Source organism: Melopsittacus undulatus, chromosome 4 (genome assembly GCF_012275295.1).
Source record: "Melopsittacus undulatus isolate bMelUnd1 chromosome 4, bMelUnd1.mat.Z, whole genome shotgun sequence".
Classification (NCBI taxonomy): Eukaryota; Metazoa; Chordata; class Aves; order Psittaciformes; family Psittaculidae; genus Melopsittacus; species Melopsittacus undulatus.
This window is the reverse complement of record NC_047530.1, coordinates 18,316,422-18,333,985: the sequence shown is the minus strand read 5'-3', so window position 1 is coordinate 18,333,985 and position 17,564 is coordinate 18,316,422. Positions and strand designations below refer to the sequence as shown.

The 17,564-nt window shown below is 42.0% G+C and overlaps 1 protein-coding gene across 3 annotated transcripts in view; it reads right to left on the bottom strand.

The window, feature by feature from the left end:
* HIF1A (hypoxia inducible factor 1 subunit alpha) overlaps positions 1 to 16,510 on the bottom strand; it is a 32,574-nt gene extending 16,064 nt beyond the window's left edge. Inside the window, exons 1-4 of one of the 3 annotated variants that reach the window (XR_004549524.1) lie at positions 16,289 to 16,510; positions 2,269 to 2,459; positions 1,382 to 1,527; positions 1,199 to 1,283 (exon numbers count right to left, since the gene is read on the bottom strand). Coding sequence is in view for 2 of the 3 variants with exons in the window: in XM_034061291.1 (XP_033917182.1) it covers positions 1,199 to 1,283; positions 1,382 to 1,527; positions 2,269 to 2,459; positions 16,289 to 16,323 (457 nt within the window). In the remaining variant the exon portion in view is untranslated. Of the gene's footprint in view, positions 1 to 1,198; positions 1,284 to 1,381; positions 1,528 to 2,268; positions 2,460 to 14,478; positions 14,594 to 16,288 lie in introns of those variants that run through there. The other 2 variants (XM_034061291.1, XM_031049496.2) reach the window with 2 other exon arrangements.
* Positions 16,511 to 17,564: the final 1,054 nt, after the last annotated feature.

Below are 17,564 nucleotides of genomic sequence, written 5' to 3'. Positions count from 1 at the left end.
TAATGCTTTCCAGACATTTTATTCCAGTCTGGCCAATTTAGACACACTACAGTTGGTTTGCATGAAAAGCTCACTAATATGGCATTTTTAAGAGTAAGCTTTTGCAACAGGACATTTATATCTATATATATATATATTTTTTTTTTACACTGCTTTAGTGAAGTCATTTCCCCATCCCCTTCCAGATGCATTACTGTATCCCAGAAGGATGGGGGGGGAAAGTCTCATCAAGCCTTAGAAAGATACTTTAATACTAAGGGCAGTTTAGACAACACAAAATCAAAGTCAGGGCCCTTAATGTTATGATATCTTATCAGGTCTCTTCCATTGAGTTAAACAGAATGGCAATGTAAGATGAAAGCAGAGGTCAGGCTTGGTCATTTATCACAATCTAGATTCAGAATCCATATAACCCTTGTTTGATGAAACAGAAATTAAAGAGGTTGGATTTTGGACATCTAACAATTGAGTAAAGCAGATTTATTTGGAGGCATGCAGGTTGCCAAGTCTTTATAGTCATTAATAAACCTTTAGAAGACATAAAAGCAGTAATTCATGGGCACTGGTTAAATTCAAAAGCATACAGAATATGTGAACACAGTATTCTGCTCTCTCAGACCGAGTCAGAAATCTGTGAAAAGATACCAATTTCATGCACCAATTAAAAGGTGCAGAGAAGTATCAGTCCTAAAACCCTTTCTGGAACTATCCAAGTATTGCACAATTAAGTTTTTCAGTGTCTTAAATATAGTACCTTTTTTTTTTATTTTAACTATACCATCACAGATTCCTGGAAGAAAGCATTTGCTTTCAAATTGTCCTGTAAAGAAAAACCCAGACCACGACAAACACACCCATTTAACTTCTCCGTATCCCTCTACAGCAGTCGCTTAAGATCATTCTTATTCAAGTTACCTCTAATTTTATTCCTGCAGGCATACTAATTCTTTCAACCTTCAATAATTCCATTTCAGTCATTAATTTTGTTTGTAGTAATCAAGTCTCCTTTTTAATTAGGATACTGCAAAAACATTCTGGTTATTTCTGTTAGTATCACTGAACAAGGTTTATTTTGAGATTTAAGCACTAAAAGATAAAAGTCTGTTCTCTCAACTTTTTCTGGCAGATATCCAACTGTACTAATGCTAACAGGAATTATCCATAAATAAAATCAAACCAATTTTGTCTTTCTACTCACCATTTCTGTGTGTAAGCATTTCTCTCAGCTCTTCATGGTCACATGGATGAGTGAAATCAAATACACTGTGCCCTGTCAACTCAAACTGCAAAAAATAAGAAGCATACTGATGTCTAATTTTATATATATAAAAACATGACATTTATAGACTTGAAACAGTGTTAGGAAATGTTAGTATTTCACCTGAGTGAGTCCCATACACTTGTTCACATTTTCAGACATGTAAATCATGTCCCCATCTTCAGACAGAACCATGACAAATCCATCAAGAGCTTTCAAGTAGAAACAGTTCAGTTCCTTCTCCATTTTGGCTTCTGTCTCCAGCTCACCTACAAGCAGCCACACATTTTCACTTAATAAACACCAGCCATTCTTCACTTACTATCAGGAACAACTTCTGGCACCAGTCTGCAAGGAGTCAATCTTGGAGAACTGCTCAAAACTAGTATAATTTCCTTATCTAAATGGTCAATTAAATTTTTCAAGCTACCTAATGGTATCCCAAATCACAGAAAATCAGTGAGATTAACCCTCTGTGATTTTATGCATGAACCAATAAACCTTCTACCTTAAGGAAAAGGACTGCATAGCAAAAATGTTACCATTTATCTCAAAAAGCCATTATAAACTTCTCAGGGACTTCCTAGGAGAAGTTTCAGAGTATGGTTTACCGAAGTTACTTCTCCATATGGTATTAGGTATGCATGCATGAGTACAAATAACCAGTACAGCATCTGTGGCATGCTATACAGATACTGGTTCATAAGCTAACTCAGATACTCCTGTAGTTACATGGGTAGGTGTAACTGCAGAGACAGCTGAATGCTAACTTGCCATGATGAGCTAACTAAGATCACCAAAATAGAAAGGGGAAAAAAAAAGCCCACTAACGGGTGGCCATAATTTTCCTGTACCATCACCAACAGCCTATTTCTACTGCAAGGTCTTCCACCTTTCCACAGAAAGTATGCTACTACTGATGTATTTAACTGCTGACAGGTTTTGGAAATAGCTTGCTCTTCAATGTAACTCTAGCCCCTTTTCCAGATTCTGCTACACTATCTGCTTACCAGCATCTAGCAGCTTTCTCATGCGCAAGTAGCTGATGGTCAGTCTCATAATGGATGCCTTGTCCAGATGTGCACTCACAGTGTGGGGCAAGGGAAGCTGATGGGCAAGCTCATAGAATACTTCTGATTCCTTGCTCCTTCGGCACCGGGCTGCATCTCTTGACTTCTCTTTTCTGCGTTCCGAGCTAATCCTATATAAACAAAGTTTGGGGTTAATACAGGAAACAGAGTTCTCTTTGTAAATTAAAATTGAAATTAAGCTGCCCAGTAGCCAAGTACAGAGTTATCAAAATCAAGTAAATCAAAACCTCAGTTTAGAAGTATAACTAATTCTGTGTAGAGAGTTCTGCCATGGTTGGGCTCTGACAGAATTAAATTCAAACCCACAGAGTATTCCAACAAGACAAATTCAAACAGATATCCACATACAAGATAGATACTTCAGGAACAGTTCTGAATACTTTGACGGCTGCTTCTCTAGCCTCCAAATCCTGTTTCCTTCCTCTTTCCTAGCTCCTTAAGTCTATTCAAAATATTACAGTGTAAATTATTTCCAGCTCAATGCTCCAGCAGCCTCATGTACACTCTCCAAGTTCTTCCCTTGTTACCATCCTTATAAAGCCCACCTAACAGGTCAGATAAGCAAAGATACTGATTTAACATGAGGTGTCCTGATTTTCAAGCAATCCAAAAAGTCTCTATTCCAGTTTTCTCCAGTATAGCCCCTTCCATAGCCTCCCTTATACTGGAAAACTCTAGCTGTTAAGAAATTGCCTTATTCTCTTTCCATTAGGCTCACCTTCTCCAAGGCACATTGAGTAAAAGACAACTCACTAAAAGCAAGCACTCAAGCAGCCAAGACTCTCATTCAGTTGGTAACATGGATAGTTCTCCCTTTTCCCAGTACCCACATTGGTTCACGTTTGTCTCATGCATCTGTCATATGAGCTTTCAAGTACGCATTTTCAGATGGAAGCTCCAAATTTTTTTTTTACATTTGAACAAGAACTATGGTCCCCAAGGAAATTATGTCACTGCAGTTAAATGTGCTTTCATTTTTAAATGAACAATATAAAAGCAGACGGTATTATCGCTCATTTTTCTTTTCATATATCTTCTGAAGGCACCCTATCTTCATTTTACATACACCTGAGGTACAAAAAGGCAGCTGCACTAATCTGTAGGATCCTCTTTTTTCCACTGACTTACATGAAAAGTGTAAGATAAACATGTCTGTAAACGCTACTTTTATAATTAAAAGTCACATGCCTTTCTATATCATAAAGAGAATGTGTCACTAATTAAAAAAGAAAATAAAACACACTATTACTTATTAGCAACAATTTAGGAATTACTTTTTTCAATATCACTAGACATAAAAGTCATATACTACCATTGCCAAATTCACATTGCTAAGTTTGCAGATCTGTGCAAAAGCAATTTTTAATTAGCATGCCTCTTGCAAGAGGTACCACAAAGGATAGAAGAAAGCACTTCACAAGCTGATATTACTTGGGAAATAACGAACCAGATTAATGTAAACAAATATATACCCAAAAGAACATGCTTGCAATCATTTACCTGATGTGCTACCCACAATAGCCAAAAACTTGCCTAGTTTGTGTAGAAACATGCAAGCAACAGCACTAAAACTAACACTGAAAGCATGAACACCTTGAAACACGAAAGTTCAATAAGCTGTGATAAAGTATCAGAATCTCTTCTATGATTACCTTCATTTTTTCCAGCTTCATTAAACCATATGGTATCCCCATCCATCCCAAACCCCACCATCCTCTCCTCCTACCCTTGGCTACTGCCAGCAGAAAGAAGCACTAGAAGCCTGATTTTCAGAATGGTAAGTTTGTAGAACTAAGAATAGGATTATGTTTTCTCCTTTGGTGGCATTATCAGCCTATTAGATCACAGAAATACTATTTCTATGTAATGAGAAACATTAATAAATCAACAGTAATGGAGATCTCTGGAAAACTAACTTAGGGATTTTACCATTTTAAAAATTCCATACATACAATATTTCTATCAGCTCCCGTGAATGTAAGCTCATGTTCCTCAGAAGGGTAGCCTAAAATATCTGATAATACTTCCCATCTCGCAGATTTCTTCACATTCAATTTCCCCATGACAACAGAAGTTCCTGCTCTAGTCATGGATATCTTGGACTGAGAAGCCTGAAGCTCTTAATATACAGATATATCTGGAAACACCTATTACAAGAAGTCTGACCTTTAACAATACTGAAAAAGAAAATGGTTTTGCTATATAAGCTGGTTGATTAAACATTTCTTATTGAAGACAGGCCTAAAGGAACTTTCCTCTTCATGGAAAACTAAGGGTGGAGTGAAAACACCTCTGGATTACCTTTGTTCTGCTTCTTCGACCACAGATTCACTGACAAAATTAACACAAGTAATTATGCTGCCTTAGACAGATCCACCTTTATACCTCCGATTTTTCTTTGTTAGCTACTCATTCAAGATCCTGCAGAAAGTTAATTCTACAACAGAAACTCAAGGGAGCATTACTGGAAGTAATTGGTTTTCATCTGCCTAGGTGCCTGCAGTTTTGTCACGGCTTCCTTTTCAACTGCAGACACTTTTAAGTTAAAACCCCCATGTTTTGGCAATAACACTGCGCACTTCAAGTCTACTAGTTTGTCATGCTTGTGCAAATTACAAAGGGCATGTAGAGAACAGAATACAAGAGATTAAAATAGATGCTAACCTCACAATTTGTGATATGAGCCCCTTCCCTTATATTTTCTTTCTCAAAACCTAATGTTCCTGAAAATATTTCAGCCAGTTTCTGGATTTTTGCCTGGTTTTAGCATGCTTAGCAGCAGACTTCAACATGAACAGTCAAAATTTCTCACAAACCATTGAATTATTAATCACTGAATGAAACACTGTTCTAATCAAGCTCCCAGTGCTTCTGTTACAAAATAATCCTGGAGTAAGAGAATCAAGTGCTGCCTACTGGAGGGCTGCCTGAGCTTGTGATGGGCAAAACTCAAGGAAAAGTGCAATGCTGGTATCAACCAGTGCTGTCCAAGCAGCAGTCTCCTTTCCCTCTTACTAGGTATTTCCTTTCTAGAAAGGCTACTACTATAGACAGGTATTTAAACTGTACAGCACAACAGTTTGCTATTTTTAGCTGCTGTTTAAAACTAAGCTGTAACCAATCTGAGTAAAACCCAGCAATTTAAATAGGAAGATTAACTACCAGCTTCAAAGAGCGTTTCTTTAATGGATCAAATTAATAGAGAAAAGGTCTTTCACAAATGAGGTTTAATTACCGAGTGAAGTCAGAGTTGCCTCAACACAAGATGCCACCAACTAAAAATAAAAAATCCTTCACTATTGCAACTACTCTAGGCTTCGTTACTTACAGTTGCATAAAGTAAATGAAAAAACACACATCATCATGTGTAGCTGCCCACAAAGTTCTGTGTAGTCAATTAAAGGATGATGAATCCCTGTACAGAAAATATATTTCCTAAGTGAGCTCTCTTTCAACTAAGGGAACAGGGGAGCAAAGGAGCTCAAGGAAGCTGGACTTTAAACAGTCAGATGTGAACTGCTTGAAAATCAATTTAAATAAGTCATTTAAGGGATTTTCTGATCTGCCTCTATGTAAAGAGGGAGTTTGTCTTCACAACAGAAATAGCCATTCCGTTGAGACAACAGGAACCCAGGCTCCATTTAAAACAAAACCCAAACTTAAGAGCTGTATGCAACCTTCTGCTATCAGTCTTGCATGAAAGAAAACCTCCTAAAGACTCAGAAGAAAATCTGAGCTGAGGAGTGGATTATACATGCAATGAAAATATCAGAAATGCCAGTGCTAGGCAGGAAATTGCATGCATTTTCAGGTATGATTTTTCCTGGACAATTTCAGTGCCAGACATTCATTTCCATTTTGTATTTCTGCCACCAGAATACAGAAGCAGAGAGCAATCCAGAGCAGGTTATGCATCACAGCTCACACAAAGCAGTGTTTCACTGACAATTTTAAACCCAAACCTATGCATTTTCTATATATAAGAGATGTTCACATGCAATAGCTGAATAAACAACTGAGTTCCAACAGATATTCGAATTAGAGACCCAGAGCAAAAATGAATTTCACCACCAGGATTCACTGCAGGCTCCCACTCACTGCCTCAAATCAAAAAGGCTTTAAAATACAGCAACGTGGACAAAGTTTTACAGCAAGAACTGGCCCAATGGCCTTCAGAACAAAGCACATCAGCAGCTATCACATTTGCAGCAGAGTAACAGATGTTAACATGGCCTCTCTATTTGAATGTGCAACTTCTGTCATTGTCATGTGAACGATTTGGGTCTCTCAAACAATATATTGTTCCACACAGCATCCCAAAGACCCCTCTGCTTACCACTGCATATTTCTACACATGATTCTCCAATTAAATACACCCCACATCTTTCATCTCCTTCAGTGGAAAACTAATCAATGCCTACATTTTAAGGTGACTTGTTCCTGCTTATTTACCACTGCCTAAAGGTACCCTGAAAAATACCATCAGTAACTGATAAATTTCAGTTTAAAAGAACTAGGTTTAAAATGGTCAACAGACAAAGCTTAAAACATGTAGTATGTCAACTTTGTCTCCTTCTAGCTTTCTAAATCACCACCCACTATAAGGAAAATTTTACACTGTGTACACAATACTACATTAACACAAGAAACAAGGGGGTTCCTGTATGCTTCTTTACTGCTGTTATCTGTTTTCTAGCATTTCTCCCATTCTAACTTGCTGTTTGTCTTACCAGGTAGATTCTGCCCTAAAGATGTTTTCAATTCCCATGTAAAAGAGCTATTGTGCATGTAATAATTAATCCAGGCTCATCTTTCTTGATTTAGGTTTTGAGAACATTCTAAAAATTCATAAGTATCTTCTGATACCAATTCACATTTTTTCACTCTACAATTGTTTTCTATGATTGAGTGGATTTGTATTTATCATGGTACCTGCCCTTAAACAGTTTCATAGAATTATATCATATAGAAATAATACAATCCAAATTAATAATGTGCCTCAAATCTGCTAACATCTCATTACTGAACTTCCAACTAGTTTTCAGTTCTGCCATTAATTCTCATCATTTACCAGTACAAGATTCACACTCAGTACTTCAGTGTTAGATGCAACCTCTCCTTGGACTGTAAAACTAGCACAGGAAATACCAGGCTTAGAAGTGGATCCACGAAAACCATATCTGCTGTAACATAGCTTCATTTTTAATTCATTATGCAAAACCAAAAAGATGCAGCCATTACAGTACATGGCATCATGATGGTATCAGAAAGCAGACCCATAAGCAGCCTCTTATTTCACTTTTAATATTGAAATAATTCCTGCAGCTGGTATAAAACTTGGTCATTTTCTCACATAGCCTAAAATAGATGTTTCTGTCAGCACAGCTGTAAGCAATCCCCAGTTTGCAGCCATACTCCAGCGGAAGACATGAACACTGGTATCTTCACACCAGCCTAACTAGCTGTGTTCAGGTGAACCATCTGAAGAGCTCAACCCTAGGCATGTCCATGCCAGCTGCTCTCACCTACAGCACAACAGCACACCAAGAAAATACCAATCACATACAAGCTCATGTAAAAACAGCACAGACTGCCAAAGCCATTCATTTTTCCTGTGAGGAAAATAACAAGCAAAAAAAAAAAACCACCCACACCCAAATTTCATGTCTAATCGTAAGCATGTGATTTTCTAGACAAAAGTCTTGGTTTTTATGAATTAATGAGCATTACAGACCAATAATCCATCTCAGGAAAAGAAATCAGAAATATCTTATATACAATAAGAATTAAAAGAGATTAAACTGCAGAAACCAGCATAATAGCCAGACAAAGATGACAACACTGTATGTAAACTATTAGAACTCATTCCATTGCATATTCCCTTCTAACATAGCAATTTGATCCATTTTCATTACATAAGGGTAGTTACAGGCATTTACTCTAACCTAAATACCACCAAAAAAACCCTAAGAGAGCCAGCAGGCAGCTCAGACCAAATTAGCTACAGCAGCACAAATGTTCTGAGTGAACACTGAAACCTACTGCCGTTTGCAAAATGATGGTGGGGAAAAGCAGTGAGAAGAGAGCCCATCAAGCTACACATGAACTTCCAAAGTCAAGTCTTACTACCAAAACTGTAAAGTCTATACAAACAGCCATTCTACAGACAGATAAATTGTAGCACACAGGAACAGGCAGCAGAGCCTGAAACTCCTGAAGCCAGCACAGGACCACACACTGCAAAGATTATCCATCACCTCAATTTGGCCTTGAGCTGACTTGAAACCCCAACTACCTCCCCAGTTATGAAGTGTGATCAAGTGAAAGCTTCCAGAATTAGTATTTCCAATTCAGAACGTGAAGCAAACCTGCTGTGCCCTACTACACAATGTAACCCACTGATATTTTACCTCTGCATAGTAATTTACTGTTTTTAAATAACCACATGGCATACAAATAGCTGTTTGCCAGAAAATTCTTTCCCCCTCCCCCCCAGCTTGGTTATTCAGCTTTTTGATGTAATACAGCTTTTTAATACAGCTTTTTTTTTTTATTACCTCTAGTCTGCCCTTCAGGATGAAAGATACATTGTATTTAAATTGTGTTTATTATTACAGAAAAAAACTTCTTAAGAGAGGTATCTGGACACCCGCTTTACACAGCTAGCCACTAAGTAAGTGCTCCCCCTGCTTCAGCCCTCCTGCTTTTACTTCTACCAAGCTCACAAAAAAGATGCAAAACATAACCCTGACATATCTGTCAGGCTCTCAGTTAAGACTGCTTTAGCTAAAAACTGGTCTATCTTGCAACAGATGCAAATTCTTGATGAAGTAACTAATTTTAGTTTAAATCATGGCTTTAATATATATAATTTATGTCACTGTATTCAGGTTTTCCAGATGGGAGGCTAGGCATTTTCCCTTCACTGCTTCCATCCAAGTTCTTGTCCTTTTACCTCATGGTCCTCAACTGCTTTCAGCTAATGGGGCACTTATGATCAAAGGTTAATAAAAATATATAAATATATATATAAAAGGAAAAAAAAAAATCAAACAAACAACAGAAATAAAGAGATATAAAATCTTATTTTCCTGTATGAATAAAGAACTAACAGATCCACTAAGAAAAATACTTGCAACAACAGCTAGGACAAAAAGCCCACAGCAATGTCAGCTCAATATCCAGCAGATTCAATAGGGAACACAGGAAAAGTCCCTTCTGAAGGACGGGGCACCAAATACTCCTGTCCCCCTCTAAACCAGGTAGGCCTTCTAATTTCTTCAGCTTAGCTGGGCTGAAGCCTTTACATTTGATGTGGATTACTTCAAGTCTTCTGTTACCTTGAACACATTCTCACCTCTTCCAATGGATGTAAGCAGAGGGCAAACATAACAAGGTAAGCCTCTAGTAACTCCCTCTCTAGCTGTAACAATCCGTTTACTATTCACAAAAACACAAAACAAAACCCCCAAAAAACCCCATAATCAAAAAAAACCCACCAAACAAGCCTTGGCCTCAAATTTTTCTGTTTCTTGAAATGTATTTTCACAATTAGTACCAATCTGCTTTAGGACTGACAGGGAAATGACTCGTTCTGGCAAACAAAATGTGTCATCTTTTTCAGGTAACACTCCCAGAATTATTACAAATTGAGTTGATACGGTAATTTAGTAAGTTACTTGGTGAAATCTTCCACTGTTGTAAGTATAATAGCAAAGTTCAGTGCTGCTGATTCAGTTTCCTCTATTCTTCACTTGAACTTCAGGCTCTTTTAACATAGTGAGTTACAAGATGTAACATTTTTGCTCAGAATGCTTAACAAGCGTTCATTCACACCACACCAAATTAAACAGAAGATGCACAGCATCTCCTAACACACACACAGTTTATAATGTATTGGATGTCTTTAAGGAACAACTAATGGATCATCTCAAAGTACCAGCTCTTCAGCACCAGCAGAGCCATTTCAAATGTCCTGATACTAAAATATCTCAGTGTTTTAAAAGGCTTTGTTTTTGTACTAGTCCCAGTATTACCAGGCTTCAAAACAAACAAAAAAAAAACTTACAGATTCAGCATGTGATGAAACTCCTCTTTATCAATGCACTTACTCTTGAGATCTTAGACCAAACTGCCAAGCTGGTATGAATGGGCGTAGCTTCAACCGAGCCCATGGCTCCACATCAAAGAACCCTAAAGTGTTTGTCACCTACATAAACTGTATTAAAAAAAAAAAAAACAAAAAACAAACAACCCAAAACAAAAAACCTCATATATATATATGCTGATATGTATTCATTTGATTTCATGTTCATGTTTTTAATAATTTCAGAACTTAGTTTTTATAGAGGCTTTTATTCTAAACTAAATAATAGAAGAAAACCATAACAGTCTTTGTATTCAGAGGTAATTTGGAAACCTGTCACTTTCCTGAATTTTCAGTCATTAGTTAAAGTAAAAAGTCTTCTCTCCTGGGTCATTTCTGTCGTTACCAATGTCATTAAACCCCCAAGTGCCTCCCACTTTGGAGCAGTACTCAGTGGAACACTCAAGTTCTCCTGCATGCTTCTCCACTTGCTCTAATACAAAGGTTTCGAGAGAGAGGCTCAAAATACTCAAACTTTCTCAAATTCAGAAGAGAAAGGGCTGTTAGAACATGAAAAGATGATTAAGGTCCAAGTTCTTTCCATGCATTACCTACGTGGTTTTTCTGAGGCATGTAAACACCTGCCTATGTAACTGTGTCTGTGAAGATAAAAGGCACATTTGAGCTGATGACTTGTAATCTGGAACATTCCTTGCTTTTGGACATCAGCTTACTAGAAACAGGTTACTGTGCCTTCTTGCTACAGTTCTTGCAAGATTTGTTTTTGGTTTGAGCTGTTTGTTTGTTAAATAACACATCCTGTAATCAGATCAGTATTTGCATCTCCTTGAAAGAGCAGTATCATCAGGAAAATCTAGATGCTCTCCTATACCATTGCTGAACCATGCAGTACTTCCCTCCTGGGTTTACTTAACAATGCATATTCTACAATCATATAAAAATTATTTTGTTGGCATATCATAACACCAAGCTCTGCAAGAATAAATTGAGATAATAATGCCAAATTCTCTTCTGCAAAAGAACAAACAGAATAATCAAAAACCAGCTGTTTCTGTCATTCAATGTTCTCTTTAATACCAAAAATGTCACATGAGCCTACTTGAAATCCAACCTTTAACATAAAATGGTGCAATATTACTACTGAACAGCACAACGCACTCAAGGATCCAATTCACTGAGTTACATAGGCTCAGCAAGAGTTTTCAAGGCTTTTGGGTCAGAACCACACCAAAGGGAACAGGCACGCTCTCAAGAACCTCAGAAGGGTTTGGGCTTACACTGCAACACTTCTGACATTTGCTAGTGTTACTCATATTTACTGACTTTTTTATTTCCACTTCACCATCAGCAATCAGAGTCCTGGAAACAACCTTATAAAAATCCATGCATTACAGTTCAAGGATAGGGAGGAACAAAGGTCTACGATTGCTTTCACAATGCACCAAGAAGGAAGTAAGCACCTGCAAGTGCATACTGTAACACTGCTGACTGAAGCTTTACATGTGATAGCAGCATGGTCTTCCCTGGCATCTCTTCTGGTAGTTGTAGAAAAACAGCATGCAACTATGCCTCTCAAGGCTTACAAAGGACATAGGTTAGCATGATCTTACCTAAATAAACCCTTGATGGACATTTCTGATGAGAAACCAACCAAGAAAATTGTTACGGCAACTAAGTGAGGGAAAAAAATGGATTATCTACTTCACACCTTCACCATTAAACCAATAGTTGACTTAATTGCCAGACTGAAGTTGCTGTTAACAGTATACAGCTACACTTGTGTTGTGTCCCACCCCCCAAAATGGTCCAGGATGTGCCTCCAGAGGCACCAGAAAGGAAGAGCATTCCTACACAAGACAGAGTTGCTAAAAAAGCTTGAAGGTACTTGAAATAAAAGCCTTTTACCATCCCATCACCCTATTACAGACCACCTGACAACCAGGGCCATCTGATCACATCTATGTCTCTTCACTAAATGTGGACTGGTTGTTGGCATTTCAGGCATGCCAATCAAGAGCTCCAGACTGCAGACTGGAGACACTATGTTTTAAAAGGGCAAAGCAAGCTTTACTGTAAACAAAGACCAGAAAACCCTCCTGCTGCTTCCATCAACATACCGGCAAGCACTCACATCTTCACTGATAAAAGGCAACCAAAGCATCACCAGAGCAAAATTATGGAAAATATCTTCAGTAGGCAAATCCTCTATGGCTATTCTTTCCTGATTGTCAGTGCCTTGATCACAAGGCAAGAAGGGTAGTAGCGCTATGCTGTTGCCTTTATTTTTAGTGGGCATTCAAAGGTAATTTCTCATGGCTTTTATTGAAGGAACTCAAAAACGTTTCATGTTTGAGGAAATAGTAAAGAACAGACAGCACAGGCACTATCACAAGGTATAAGCCCCATGGCAAGATAGACAATCCATAAAAAGCCAGAAAATAGTAAAACCACCGTTCTGTAAGCCAGAAACCACCCTGCCCTTCCCATACCTGTGGGGGACACTACAGCAGATTTACTGAAAGATTTCTCCTCTTCTTACAGCACAGTAGATACAAAAGGTTTTTGTATTTGCTTTCAACTCTAGTAATGGTGGCTCAGTTCCACCAGTACTGAAAGAAACTAACAGGCAAAAAACAATGGCACATACAATCCCGAAGACCTCACACAAGTTTAAGAAAAAACAGCAGTAGCTAGTGCCCCTCAGCACCAGCAGCAAAGGACCTGGGCTTCTCAAACAGATTTTGGAGCTGGACTCAATGGCAGAGATTCAGCAGCAAAACCCTGGTCTCCCAGATAACCCCTTAGACACTAGATGTTAAATTTCAAGTCCCAGCTCCAAGAAGCTGAAAAGCTGAAGCTTTTCTGCAAGACACTCAAGTTAGGATATAAAAGTTCACTATCTTAAGATTCCGAATGAACATTCAAGGAATCACTTAAATCCTCATGCCTCTAATTTTTATTTAGCACCCATTCCATTAGAAAAATTAATTCTGGATTGGTTTAAGTTCTTCTCTGCAGCATAACAGAGTGTCTACCAGTTGCAAGCCACTACCAAAGCAATGTAACCAGTAATTCTAAATGGCTCATTTACTTAAAATGGTGCAAGAATTGCTCTGCTAATAGCGAAGTATCACATCACAGACCTGGGGGAAATCTTTCCATAGCATCTGCCATCTATGCACTAGAGTTTATTAAAATAATGTTGAGAAAAATCAGCATCCTTCCAAAAAAGTGCCTTAAATTTGAACCAAATGAGAGTCAATAAGCAAACAAAGCTCCCAACAACGCTGTTTTACCAACTCCATGCACTGAGACAAACTCACCCTGGTAGCACATGGAGGAAAACCCAGGCACACATGAAAATGATACAACTACTGAAGAATAGCTAAAATCCAAATAACTCAATACCTAATCATATTATGGATACTTCATTTCTTATGGAATCTTTCCACCTGTATGTATATGAAAAGCCCAGGACTAGATCAAAGAATGGATTCAACACATCACTATATTAATCCACACTTGAATTTACTATTATGACTAGAGTACATTTATGTAAGACTGAGACATGTAGTCGGTCAAATTCCATAATTCTGCACCTCACAGCACATAGTTAAGCAAATAACAAGCTTCACTTTAACTATCAAGAGCTAAACACTACCCAAATACAAGCACAGAGGGAGACAAGGAATAAAAGGATCGCAATGCATGCCAAAACAGAGGTGTGTAACACCTACAATCTGTCAATTTTCTATAATCAAAGAACAAGACCCAAAAGTCTTCTCCCTTAAAGGTATTCTCAACATGGACACCACAAAACCTAAACCCATCTAAAACAACCCAGGTTCTTGAGAAATGCTCAAGATTTTCAATAAGTTCTCTGGTGAGCTCATATCCTTCCTTTTTGCTTAGCCATCTTTGCTCAACTGCACATTCACAGTCCCCAGGATGAGCTTACCACAGATACAACTTTATGTTTTCGATTACAACCTTACAACAGAAATAATCTGAATGTTCCTTACCGTTTTATAAGAAACATTCCCAACTTTGAACTCTGCCTACAGGAAACAGAAAACAACGAATTCTCTTTCTTAAGCCCTGCCTTTAAGGAAGGAAGGATAAGCTTTGCATACTGATTCTGACATTCTGCAGAAAGCAGATTACATCCAGGATAAGGAAATTGCAAAAAAAGTACCCAAGTGGGACAGAATGGTAAGTAAAAAATAACAAATGCTGAAGTGAATAAAAGGGAAAAAAAAAACAACCCAAAACCCACACACACAAAAAAACAACAAAAAATCAACAAACCCCACACCAAACAAGCAAACAAAAAAAAACCAAAAAAAAAAAATCACCCTGACCAAACAGAACCAAAACCAGCAACAGAACAATTTAAGTCTCAAAAGCCCGTTCTAGACTTGCAACTAAATCAGGGCAGCCGAGCAAAGCACAGAACCATTGATGTTGCAACATTTTCTCTCAGACTTCTTAATAGCCATCAGCTTTCAGTAGAGCAAGATTACAGAGAACCGGTGCTACCCCCAGGTGCCCTACTATACGGATTTCATTAGGCTATACACACACCCCTGCACCACTGTAACAACTCCAAATCACCACCGAGGTGATACAGACCTAGAGGTGAAGCGCTGCCCGCTCCCAAGCCCAGCACCCTGCACTCCCAGCTCAGCACAAAGATCACCATCCATTTTAAAACCCAAGCGAGTCCACTTCCCGACACAACTTACGCACTTTAACACTGACGGCGTTTAACCTACTCAGATGATCCTCTGATACAACAGCTAAGAAAACCCATCTCAGAAAAAGAAAGCAACCCCCCCAAAAGGTATTGATATCGATATAAATAAACGGCGTCTTCTGCAGATGGCGATTACAGCAATTAATCCCTCCACAAAGCGCGCCGGTGGGGCACCAACGCAGAAATCTGGTCACCCAAATACTCAAACTCCCTAACTTCACCGCCTAACAAAGGCTTTTAAGACTTTTATTTCCCCCTTCTAATTTGCGCTAACAATCCTTGGTGAATAATTCATACTCCTCAACTCACATTGTCCAGCTACCCCTACACACCGCCCCCCCCCCCCCCCCAAGGGTTTAGGTTTGATGGTGTTTTTTCCAATTCATGTTTTTAGATTCCAAAAATGCCCGTTTCTACACAAAACCAGACGGCCACCGAGCCCGGGGTGATCTGCAGTAAGGCACAATCAATTCCTCCACACTCGTTTTCAGAGGCAAAGGCAGCCCGCGGTAGCTCCCTGCAGGCGCAGGGCGCGCCCCGGCTCCCCTCACAGCCCTGCGGCCGCTCCTCGCCCGACCCGGGTGTCTCGGTTTGGGCGCGCAGGCCGCCCGGGCACCGCGGCGAAGCGCGGGGAGCGGAGCGGGGCCCACACACGTCCCGCCGGGAGAAAACACAGAGCACGGTGCCAGCCGCCCGCGGAGCCATGAGCCATGAGCCGCGCCAGGCCAGCGGGACAGCTCCCGCCACACGGAGCACCCCAGCAGCGGAACCCCGGCCCGCTCCCCCCGCCGACAAAATGGCGACGTGGACGGCGGGGAGGAGAAGCAATGAAAGAGCGAAGCGCTCCGCAGGCCGGGGCAGCGCGGGGGAAGGGGAGGGGGCGGCGGTAACAAAGCAGGGGGCGGCGGGGTGCCCGGGGGACGGCGCCGGCAGCACCGGGGGGGGGGGCGGCGGGGGAGAGAGGCGGCCCCCAGGCCGGCCGGTGAGCATGGGGGCGGGCAGCGCGCTGCCGGCGCGGGCCGAGCCCCGGCGCCGCGGGAGGACAGCTCGGGAGGCCTCCGTGCGGCCGGCGGTACCTCTTCTTGTCGGTGACGCCGCCGGGGCTGTCCATGGCGGCGGGCTGGCTTCTCCTCCCGCCGGCTACCCTGGATGCGAGGCGGGCGGCTCCAACGGCAGGCGAGGGCAGATGGCGGCGCGGCCGGGAAGGCGCCGGGTCTGGGGCCGCGCGGGCTCAGCACATCGGGACAGGCTGCGGGGAGGTGCGGGCTGCGATGGGCGCAACAGCGACGGTGGGAGGCGCGGGGCTGCGCGCGGAGGAGGAGGTGGCACGGGGGCGGGCGCGGCCTGCCCGAGCCCCGCGCTGCGCCAGTGAGAAGCTGCGGCGCGGCCCGGCCCCTCGGCCGGCGGGGTCAGCTGAGCGCTCAGCTGGGAGCGGCCGGCGCCGCACGTGTGGCGCTGCGCGGGGCGGGACCTCCGCAGACCGGCCCCGGCAGACCCCAGGCCCAGGGTCTGCGGGCTGGCACCCACCGCGTCCCCGGAGCGGGGCTCGCTTGGCTTCATGCGGAGCAGCGCGGATGCGGATCGCTAAAGAGTGGCCCCAAATGGGACCAGCGCTGCCGAGAGCCCGCCGGCACGGCCGCGCGTCCGGGGACACGTCGCGTACTTCAATTTTTATGGCACAGAACTTTATTCAGAGCTTGACGCCTCTCCCAAAGGTTTCAGTCCTAAGCCCGGGACATTTACAGTTAAAGAGTTCAAGCCCTCACGCTAATTACAGGGACAGGGTGCTACGTCTCCGGGCGGGCCAGCGGGATAACGCACCGGTCATCCCGCGCACTTCCAGCAAGCTGTACAGCTTCAGGAGCCCAGGGAGATCTTGCAGGACTGGGATGCGCTGAGGCACAGCGCTCCCGCAGCCTTCCCTCCCTCTTACCCACGCAGGCCCCGACCCCGCCGGACAAGCACCTGTCCAGGCTCGCGGGACGTGGGCTCAGTCCGCAGCATCGCAGTCTCTGCCGAGGCGCGGGGATAGAGTCCTGGTCCCTCGCCCTGCCCCGGGGGCGATGGGCGCCCGGCGGCGTTGCCCCGCGCTGCCCCTGCTCCATCAGCGGCCTTCGAGGCACCATAGCGGCGGGGCCGGGCGCGCTCCCTCCCACAGCCCCATACAGCCGTTTTAAGCGTGGCGCTGGGCGTTTCTCCCCAAGGGCTTCTAGGCCTCCTGCGAAGCTCGGCTGGCCCTTGAAGCTACTGACGAGTGGGACACTTGACAGGGCCTGCCGGGCCTTACCAGGAGGCCTGGTGTTTACGATGCCACGCAGGTACTCAGAAGGAGGGAGTCAGGCCAGAGGCCAA